Genomic DNA, 11,076 nt, shown 5'->3' with positions numbered 1-11,076 from the left:
GTTTTCATGCCCCTTGAATTTAGGGGTATCCGCCATGTTGAAGTTGGTTGGAAACTTGGAACTCACAGCCTCATATTTGCGATTGTTCTCCCTATAAATGTCATCCCCTTTGAGATACATAAATTGTTCCTCCAAGTATTGGAGTCGTTTCTCAGCTGCAGTCATACCTATGGGAGGGTTTTCGTCACTGAAGTTGTTCACGAAGTCATCGGCTATTTCACTTTCTCGAGGAGGCATCCTCATTTCAACGGCATATATTCGGCCCTCAACGGTGTCAAGGCGATCATACACTTGGTCTTGAGTAACTTGGAGACGAGCTAGCGCGGCTAGGATTTGATCATTACCATTCTGGAGTTGGTTAAAGTTCGCGTCGCTTGTTTCAGGCATCTTGGAAACTGAATAAGAGATCGACGACGAATTAAAACACGATCGACCATTCTAGCACACTTACTCGAAAAGAAATGTTTTGACTCGTGAAGTGGGAGTGTGGCACTTGTGTCAGTGAGTTTTGAGGAAAGGACAAAGTTTGAAAAATGTTGGTCCTAGTCAACTTTAGTGTAGTTGTGGGAGTGAACTCGAAGTGAGGTTTTGAAATGGGTTTTGAGGCCCGAATTTTGACTCGACAATTGGACGGAGTTTCGACTTGTTTTGTGCTAATATTAGGCCCATATTTCGAAACTTTTTTTTTTTACATTTTAAAAGGGATTTTGAATTTACAAAAATCGTCATGGTTTTGTTTAGAAAATGGTGATCACATATGGTGCAAACAATATACAAGCATTATAACGGGATGCTGAGTGCATTTAGAACGGTTTTGGTTTAAAGGGTGGGTTGCCATACCGAACAATCAAACCCGAAGTCTGTGGAGAGGCTCGTACCAAACAAGAGTAAGGCCGATTCCTAGTCCATTTCCTCAAGTAGTGAAAGTCTTTGATACAAACAAGAGTAAGTACCATGATATGGATGACGTCAATCGCTATCCATCCTTAGGCCCAAATAAGAATTAGGACCGTTTAGACGGGACGATTGGTCGAATGGGTTGGGTTGGGCTTAGGAAGGCCGAATAAAACGATCTAGGAAGACCGAGTTATGAAAACCGACAAATGTCTTGTACAAACTATTCCCTAACCTTGTTCAAGTTTCACCCTTTTGGCTACACGTAAGTGTATTGTCCCCAGCGGAGTCGCCAAACTGTGGACGTGGGCCCATGGGGGCGCTTGGGGGAGAACAAGTGTTTGCATTTGTGGAGTCGCCACCAATTTATTGTGGAAAATTGGAAACCGTTCGAATACCTCGTGCCATGTCAAGACACAAAGTAGTGACATGAACACCAAGAACTCGTTACCCTTAGCATTCTATGTCTAGAATGACTCTCGTTGATGCCAATGAACACGGATGTTCACAGAGATCTGGAGTAAGGGGTGAGGGTACGTATTAGGAAGCTCTTTTGATCGAACACCTAATCCCGCCCGCCTCGATAGCGGCCTCTACTAATGATTAGGGAAAATCGTCTATACTTGATATATTGTCGATTATATGCATGCTATGCAACATCCATTAGATTAATCCTAGCATGTGAGAATTAACTAAGTCGGTGAACAAGTAATTTAACATGCAATTGGGTCAAAGTTGGAGATTTAAGTTGATTACATGTGAAAGCATACAATACAATATAAGAAATACAATAAAGAAAAATTACAATAATTACATTGGATTAAATGATTTATGTCGAAAATGCTTCTAAAATGGATAATTTGATAAAGAAAGAAATAAACGAATTAACGAACAGGAATTAAAGTGATAATACGATTAGTAGTTAATTAATACGTAATTAAGTCAAGGCAACACGGGAGTTCAGAGACAGAAATCAACCAGGAACAGGCGCAGCAGTTGCTGCGTCTGTTCCTTGGCTCAGTTTTGTCTGTGAAGCCGGAATTGCAAGTCGTTAATGTTCGTTGGTGATTTATGGCTTGATTATGAATATTTGAATCGGATGGAAGTGATTAGCAGGTTATTTACATGTGATTGAGGTCATGAAAACAATAAACACGGATGAAACTAATTAGAACGAATTATTACAAGGTTTAAAGATTAATTATTAAATTAAACAAACCAAACAAATTAATCAGGTTAAACATGTTATTAATGACAGATTAATGATGGTGACGATGAACAGAAGGTGAAAAATATATCAACGACGAATTCCAGAGACTCAATATGGATGAATCGAACCTCTAAAAACCGAATTTGATTTTAATGGCGAAAACCCGTAAATATGAATTACTTGGGATTTAAGTCGGGAATTATGATGAATTAAACATTAATGATGATGAATAATACATGCTACATGTTAGAATTATTACACTTAAGTTATTATGTTCAAAGAATCAAAGAACAAACGAAAGAAAATAAAAAGACGAATTGACAAAAGACAAAGGAAGAAGAAAGGAAGCAGGAACTGCGGCAGCCTCACGAAGAGGCGCAGCAGGTGCTGCGTCCCTTCGAAGAGGCGCAGCAGTTGCTGCGTCCTTTCTCGACGGTCATCTTCTGGTAATTCGTAAAAAAAGGATTTAAATTATGGTTTTAGAAATCGGTTTTAGAAATACTTTCGACATAAATCTTACAATATTTATTACAAAAGTAAAGAACAATAAAAAAATAGGGATTTACACCCTCAGACTTACATGTTTGACGAAACGAGATGAACTAAGTATACGTTTTAGTGATGCTCGACTCGAATGTAGACGAAAGTGCCCTCGTAAGAGGAAAACGAATAAGATTGATTAAAGTTGATTATGGTGGAGTTGGTCAAATTGGTCAGTCATGCAAAACGAGGCTGGTACTCAGAAGGATCCGAGCTCACGTGGTCGAATGTTCAAGCACGTAGACGCCAAAAAGTAAGAACGTGGTCTAGAATGCAAAGGGAGAAGAGAAGGGCGGACACTCGCGTGAGAAATATGTGAGACCGAAGGTCTCTATTTATACTAATCACGCGGAGGAAGTAGGGTTTTCGGAGAAACTTTGGAAGTGAATCTCGAAAAGATATGAAAAATATGCAGAAAAGGACTTGGGAAGAGGCGCAACAGGCACTGCGTCTCTTGGAAGAGGCGCAACACCTGCTGCGTCCTTTCCCAAGTGGTTTCCTCCTGCGGAAGAAAGATTTCCGTGTTTTGGTTATGGACTAACGGATTAATCTTGTTTTCCTTAATATTTTGTATGAATATTACGGGAAATTATTTGCCAAAGATTAAAAGATTGCAAAATATGGAATAGAAATATCCGGAACATTCCAGAACATTCTGACTCGGTTTTAGATAATGAAGACGGTTTTATGACCCGGACTCCAAATGTACTCTAATTACTGCCAAAACGACCGTATCGGCACGTAGATGACAATTAAGAGGTAGACAAAAGTGTTTGAGCGATCACTTGACGATAAACTTACGAACTGTCACAAATCGTTCCGCATACCAAACATGCGGCCCAATCATCACTGGGTGGTTTGCGGGAGGTGCAGAAATGAGGTATCTACAATTATCTTGTGTTTTTTTTTTAGTATAAGCCTTAGTAGGCTTTATGCTTTTGAAAGCCTTAAATGGCTTTTGTAAATATTTTTCTAATATTAATGAAATAGTATTATGTCTATTTGTTTGTTTACTGTCATTAGCATTCAATACATTTTATATATGCTATATTAAAATGGACAACAATATTTCCTATGAACATTAGCAGTAAAATAAATGTTCCTTTAAAGGCATGATAATGGACATTGGCAGGAATACATTATATATGAACCTTTATTTGTACGAAATAAATTACCAATCTTTGTAGAGCATATTAGAATTGGATTACTGCATTGTTGATGCAATAATATTCAATATACTTACTTACTTAACTACTGTTGAAGCATACGATGAGTACAAGTGATGCAACTACGTCTTCTTCTACAAATAACAGCTTTAAAACACCAAGAACAAGAATTGAAACATTAAATACACTCCAGTACATTCCATTCTGTCTAGAGGAAAAGAAACCTAAAGTAGGACAAGTATTCGAAACGCTAGAATCAGCAGAGTTATTCTACAAAGAATATTGTACAATCTGTGGGTTTACGCCAAGACTTGCAACAACAAAAAGGATTAAAGGCAATGAGTTACCAAACAGTTTTGCATTAAGGAATGTTGTCTACAATAGGCAAAGTGTAAAGGAAGTTGGAAAAGGAAGAGGACTGATACCGATACTGATACTGCTGACAATGATGCACAATTTGATGTGACAGACATAAGCCGTGTGAGGCCGATTACAAGAATTGACTGTCGTGCATTAGTGCAGTTCAAATACCAAGAAAATGGAACTTATATTGTTACCAGATTTGATGAAGCCCATAACCATCCACTTGCTTCGCCTAAATCTACAATATTCTTGAAAGGAAACCGAAAAATGACAGAGGTACAGAAACAATTTGTCACAAAGGTAAAGGTGCTAAAACTAGGTGGTGTGAAAGCCTATAGAGGTTGGAAGGAGCTGTGTGGAGGTTACAACAACATTGGTGCTACTGAGGTTGATTTCAAAAACTTTGTCAGGGACATCAAAACCTACATTGGTAATTTTGATGCGCAAATGTTTGTTGAGAATCTTATTGGGAAAAAAGACACATGCAGTTCATTTTACTTTGATTTTATAGTAGATGAAAACAAGTGCCTGGCTGGAGTGTTTTGGGCAGATCCGATCGGCATAAACAACTACATGCTGTTCGGTGAGGTGTTATCAGCAGATGCTACATATGGAACAAACAAGTACGATATGGGGTTTGTGCCTTTCACAGGAGTTGATCACCATAAAAGGTGCATAACCTTTGGAGCTGGGTTGATAGGTGATGAAAGTATTGAGTGTTACACATGGCTGTTTAAGACATTTTTGGAAGCAATGGGCGGGTGCCAGCCGAGAATTATAATTACTGATCGGGACAAATCAATGAAGTCGGTAGTCCCGGAAGTGTTGAAGGAGTCAACACAGAGACTGTGCATGTGGCACATAATGAAGAAACTAAGAGAAAAAGTGAGTTATCAACTATTTCAAGATGAGGATTTTAAGACCAGGCTCAATAGGTGTGTTTGGAACAACCAACTTGAGCCTGATGAATTAGAAGAACAATGGGGGAAGATAATGTCTGATTATCAACTTGTAGAACACGAGTGGTTTTTATATTTGTACGATCTCAGGGAACAGTGGATCCCTGCCTATTTTAAAGATGTTTCAATGTCTGACTTGATGAGGGTTACTTCTAGGTCTGAGAGTGAAAACAGTTTCTTTGACAGGTTCCTCACACCTCATTTGACCTTTGTTGAGTTTTAGGTTTGCTATGAGAGTGCCTTGGAAGCACAAAGACACAAGCAGTCCAAGTTGAACAGTGACAACAAACACTCTGAAATCCCACGGAAAACAAAGTCAAACCTTGAAGTCCATGCTTCTGAAATATACTCGCACAACATTTTCAAAGACTTCCAAACAGAATTGGATGCAGCTTTGTCTGATTGCCGTTTTAAAGATGTGGAGAAGATTGATGAGACAAAAATATATATTCTAACAGACTTGCAGATGCCAAATAAGTCATGGAACGTAACATATTCACCAGATAACATGGAGATTACTTGTTCATGTTCTATGTTTCAGAGAATGGGCTTTATGTGCAGGCACTGCCTTTGGATTCTACACAACCAAGATTTTCAGAAAATACCAGAACAGTACATAATGCAAAGATGGACAAAAGCTGCAATGAGTAAGAATGTCTTTGATAAAGATGCCAAATTGATAGATGTCTCTCAAAAGTTTTCTGACCAAAAAAGTTTGAGTACTGAGCTGTGGCAAGAAGTTTATTCTTGTGTCAGCATAGCTGAGTGTGATGATAATGGCATGAAGCTTTTGATTGAAAAACTGAGAGATATTAGATTGGATATGATTAGTAACAGAAGTCTTCCAGCAAAGAAGAAAGACAAGATGAAAGAAATAGAAAAGTACGTGGGCTGCAAAATACCTCAGAAGTTGGTGATTCATGTTCCTAAAAAATATAAAAACAAGGGTAGGACCAAGGGCAAGAGAATTGAATCACAAATGTTAAAAGCCCTAAAGAAGAGAGAAAAAGAGAAGAGGTACTGCAAAACATGTGGCCGCCAAGGACACAACTCTAGGACTTGCAAAGAAACAAACCATCTGATAGGTATGTATAATTTGGTTTCTTGTTAAAGCATATTACATTAATGTTAAATAATTATTAAATTATACAAGTATAGCGCATAGTGTTTACCTTCCAAAATCATCACTCTTATATGGAGGCACATAAACTCTTTGTGCAATGAATATTATGGTTGTTCTGAAGGCACAGATGAGAATTTCAGTAATGTATATTTGGTTAACATTGAATGTATATCAATTTAGTTGTTCATTTTGGCCATTTCCCCTTATAAGATCTAATATTTAATTTACATTCTATTGCATATTCACCAAATACCACCATGAAGATGACGACGATGAAGGAGATGAATCTGATCATGTGGAGGACGACGATGAAGAAGATGAATCTGATAACGAAGTGGAAGGTGCAAATTTTTGATCAAGGATAGACATCCATAATATACACTACGAGAACATTCTTAAAGGCTTGTATGTACAATTCGATTTTACTGCCAAAGTACATTACTCTTATAGGCAAAGTATATTACATTTGTATTAAAGGATTATTATTGTTGTTCTGCAAGGAACTGTGGACGCGGGCCACGGGGGCGCTTTGGAAACAAGCGTTTGCATTGTGGAGTCGCCACCAATTTATTGTGGAAAATTGGAAACCGTTCGAATACTTCGTGCCATGTCAAGACACAAAGTAGTGACATGAACACCAAGAACTCGTTACCCTTAGCATTCTATGTCTATAATGACTCTCGTGGATGCCAATGAACACAGATGTTCACAGAGATATGGAGTAAGGGGTGAGGGTACGTATTAGGAAGCTCTTTTGATCGAACACCTAATCCCGCCCGCCTTGATAGCGGCCTCTACTAATGATTAGGGAAAATCGTCTATACTCGATATATTGTCGATTTAAATGCATGCAATGCAACATCCATTAGATTAATCCTAGCATATGAGAATTAATACTAAGTCGGTTATCACGTAATTTAACATGCAATTGAGTCGAAGTAGGAATTAAGATTGATTACATGTGAAAGCATATAAACAATGCGATAAAAGAAATACAATAATACAATAAAGAAAATTACAATAATTACAACGGATTACTGATTTATGTCGAAAATACCTTTAAAAACGGATAATTTGGGAAAAAGAAGAATAAATAAATTAACGAACAGGAATTAGGCGATAATACGAATACTAGTAGATTAATACGTAATCTAATTAAACTAGGTCAAGGCAGATCGGAAGTTCAGAGACATAAATCAACCTGGAAGAGGCGCAGCAGAGTGCGCCTCCGAAGAGGCGCAACGATTCTTTGCGTCGTTCAGTGAGTTAAGGCGTGAAGCGGAATCGCAAATCGTTAGTATTCGTGGGTGAAATTTAATGAATTATCATGATATTCGACTCGGATGAAAGTGATTTAATACATTAATTACATGTGAATGAGTCATAAAAGCGATAAAACATGGATGGGACGAATGTAAACGAATTAATTACATGAATGAAAGATTGATTAGTGACATGAGTGAAATAATTAGGTTAAATATAATGAATTAATGAAGAACTAATGACCAACATGATAAACAGATGGGAATATACCAAAGATCGAATTCCAGAAACTCGATATGAATGAATCGAATCTCTAAAACCCGGATTCACTTTAATGACGAAAACCGGCAAATATTGGATTATAAGGGATTTAAGTCGGGATTTAACGATGAATTATATACTAACAGTGATTAACAATATGTTGAATTATTATGTGAACGAAACAAGAGCAAATAATAACGAAAGACAACAAAGAAACGAAACTAACAGAGGACGAAGGAAGAAGAAAGGAAGCAGGAACTGCGGCAGCCTCACAAAGAGGCGCAGCAGGTGATGCGTCCCTTCGAAGAGGCGTAGCAGTGTTTGCATCCTTTCTCGACGTCTGTCTCCTGATAATCCGTAAAAAAGGTTTTAAACATGGTTTTACAAATCGGTTTTTAGAAGTACTTTCGACATAAACCTTACATGATGATTACAAAAAGTAAATAACGATAAATAAAGAAGGATTTACACCCTCAGACTTACATGTTTGACGAAACGAGATGAACTAAGTTTATGTTTTAGTGATGCTCGACTCGAATGTAACGAAAGTGCCCTCGTAAGAGGAAGACGAACAGATTAATTAAGTTGATTATGGTGGAGTTGGTCAAATTGGTCGGTCATGCAAAACGAGGCTGGTACTCAGAAGGATCCGAGCTTACGTGGTCGAAAGTTCAAGCACGTAGACGCCAAAAAGTAAGAACGTGGTCTAGAATGCAAAGGGAGAAGAGAAGGGCGGACATTCGCGTGAGAAATATGAGGATCGAAGGCTCCTATTTATACTAATCACGTGAAGGAATTAGGGTTTTCGGAGAGACTTTGGAAGTGAATCTCGAAAAGATATGAAAAGATACGAAAAATACGCAGAAAAGGACTTGGGAAGAGGCGCAGCACCTGCTGCGTCTGTTCCCAAGTGGTTTCCTCCTGCGGAAGAAAGATTTCCGTGTTTAATTTATGGAATAACGGATTAATCTTATTTTCCTTAATATTTTGTGTGAATATTACGGGAAATTATTTACCAAAGATTAAAAGATTGTGAAATATGGTGTAGATACCTTATTTCTGCACCTCTCCCAAACCACACGGTGATGATTGGGCCGCATGTTTGGTACGCGGAACGATTTGCGACAGTTCGTAAGTTTATCGTCAAGTGATTGCTCAAACACTAATGTCTACCTCTTAGTTGTCATCTACGTGCCGATACGGTCGTTTTGACAGTAATTAGAGTATATTTGGAGTCCGGGCCTAAACACGTCTTCATTTTCTGATAACCGTAAAATCCCGAGTCAGAATGTTCTGGAATGTTCCGGATATTTCTATTCCATATTTTATAAATATTTCACAATCTTTATTATTTGGTAAACAATTTTCCGTAATATTCATACAAAATATAAAGAAAAACCAAATTATTCCGTCCTTCCATAACTTAAACACGGAAATCTTTCTTCCGCAGGAGGAAACCACTTGGGAACAGACGCAGCAGGTGCTGCGCCTCTTCCAAGAGACGCAGTGACTACTGCGCCTCTTCCCAAGTCCTTTTCGGCGTATTTTTCGTATCTTTTTCATATCTTTGCGAGATTCACTTCCAAAGTCTCTCCGAAAACCCTAATTTCTCCACGTGATTAGTATAAATAGGAGCCTTCGCTCCTCATATTTCTCACGCGAGTGTCCGCCCTTCTCTTCTCCCTTTTCATTCTAGACCTTTGTTCTTACTTTTTGGCGTCTACGTGCTTGAACATTCGAACACGTAAGCTCGGATCCTTCTGAGTACCAGCCTCGTTTGCATGACCGACCAATTTGACCAACTCCACCTCAATCAACTTAATTAATCTAATCGTTTTTCCTCTTACGAGGGCACTTTCGTCTACATTCGAGTCGAGCATCACTAATCGATAACTTAGTTCTTCTCGTTTCGTCAAACATGTAAGTCTGAGGGTGTAAATCTCTCTTTTATTTATTGTTATTTACTTTTTGTATCATCATTAATGTAAGGTTTATGTCGAAAACATCTCTTAAAACCGATTTCTAAAACCGTGCTTTAAAACCTCTTTTACGGATTTCCAGAAGACAAACCGTCAAGAAAGGACGCAGCAACTGCTGCGCCTCTTCGAAGGAGCGTAGTTCCTGATGTGCCTCTTCGTGAGGCTGCCGCAGTGCCTGCTTCCTTTATTCTTCCTTTGTCCTCTGTAATTCGTCAAACTTTTATTTGTTTTCGTTTGTTTTCTTTAATTCTTCGATATAATAGCATAATAATTTCACATGTATATTGTCTATCATCATTAATACGTTTAATTCATCGTTAATCCCGACTTAAATCCCTTATAATCTCATATTTGCGGGTTTTCGTCATTAAACTCAATCCGGGTTGTAGAGATTCGATTTGTTCATATTGAGTTTCTGGAATTCGATCTTTGATATATTTCTATCTGTCTATTGTCGTATTCGTCATTAATTTGTCATTAATTCGTCATATTCAACCTAATTAGTTCACCTATGTCACTAATCAATCGTTCATTCTTGTAAATAATCCGTCTTTAATCCGTCTCATCCATGTTTTGTTGCTTTTATGACCATCAATCACATGTAAATAACCTATTAATCACTTTCATCCGAGTAAATATATTAATTATCCATTAAAATCACCAATTATCATTAACAATTTGCAGTTCCGGCTTCTCAGCCAGAACTCACCCTTGGAACAGACGCAGCATCTGCTGCGCTTCTTCCAGAGGGCGCGATCTCCCGCTTTGTTCGGATGATTTCGTCTCAACTCCGTTGTTGCTTGACCTAGTTTAATTAGCTTACGTATAATTGACTATTATCCGTATTATCGCCTACTGATCTGTTGGTTGATTCTTTCTCTTATTCTTTTTCTCAAATTATCCGTTTCAAAGGTGTTTTCGACATAAATCAATGAAACCAGATGTAATTGTTGTAATTTTTATTTTAATTTTCTATCATTGTAATATTTATCGCATTTGTATGATTTGTTTACGTGTTTTCACATGTAATTAAGCATTAAATCCCGATTCGACCCAATTGTATGCTAAACTATTTGTTCACCGACTTAGTCTAATTCTCACATGCTAGGATTAAAACTTGGATGTTGCATTGCATGCATATAATCGACGATATATCGAGTATAGATGATGTCCCTAATCATTAGTAGAGGCCGCTATCGAGGCGGGAGGGATTAGGTGTTCGATCAAAAGAGCTTGCTAATACATACCCTCACCCCTTACTCCAGATCTCTGTGAACATCCGTGTTCATTGGCATCCACGAGAGTCATTCTAGACATA

At 38.0% G+C, this 11,076-nt stretch overlaps 1 protein-coding gene across 1 annotated transcript; it reads left to right on the top strand.

The window, feature by feature from the left end:
• The first annotated feature begins 3,913 nt into the window (after positions 1-3,913).
• LOC141618909 (protein FAR1-RELATED SEQUENCE 5-like) lies at positions 3,914-6,435 on the top strand. The gene is made up of 4 exons (XM_074435970.1): positions 3,914-4,048; positions 4,195-5,318; positions 5,694-5,971; positions 6,377-6,435. Exons 1-4 carry the CDS (start codon positions 3,914-3,916, stop codon positions 6,433-6,435), a joined length of 1,596 nt encoding a protein of 531 aa, XP_074292071.1.
• The last annotated feature ends 4,641 nt before the right edge of the window (positions 6,436-11,076 follow it).

Source organism: Silene latifolia, chromosome X (assembly GCF_048544455.1).
Source record: "Silene latifolia isolate original U9 population chromosome X, ASM4854445v1, whole genome shotgun sequence".
In the NCBI taxonomy this organism is placed as follows: Eukaryota; Viridiplantae; Streptophyta; class Magnoliopsida; order Caryophyllales; family Caryophyllaceae; genus Silene; species Silene latifolia.
This window is presented reverse-complemented; position numbering and strand designations above follow the sequence as displayed.

What these genes read in the sequence shown, in the direction of transcription:
- LOC141618909 (XM_074435970.1), top strand. Translation starts at nt 3,914, where the DNA reads ATGAGTACAAGTGATGCAACTACGTCTTCTTCTACAAATAACAGCTTT. An exon ending in AGAAACCTAAAGTAGGACAA is followed by an intron (nt 4,049 to 4,194) that starts GTATTCGAAACG and finishes TGTCTACAATAG; the next exon opens with GCAAAGTGTAAAGGAAGTTG. An exon ending in GGATATGATTAGTAACAGAA is followed by an intron (nt 5,972 to 6,376) that starts GTCTTCCAGCAA and finishes GTTGTTCTGAAG; the next exon opens with GCACAGATGAGAATTTCAGT.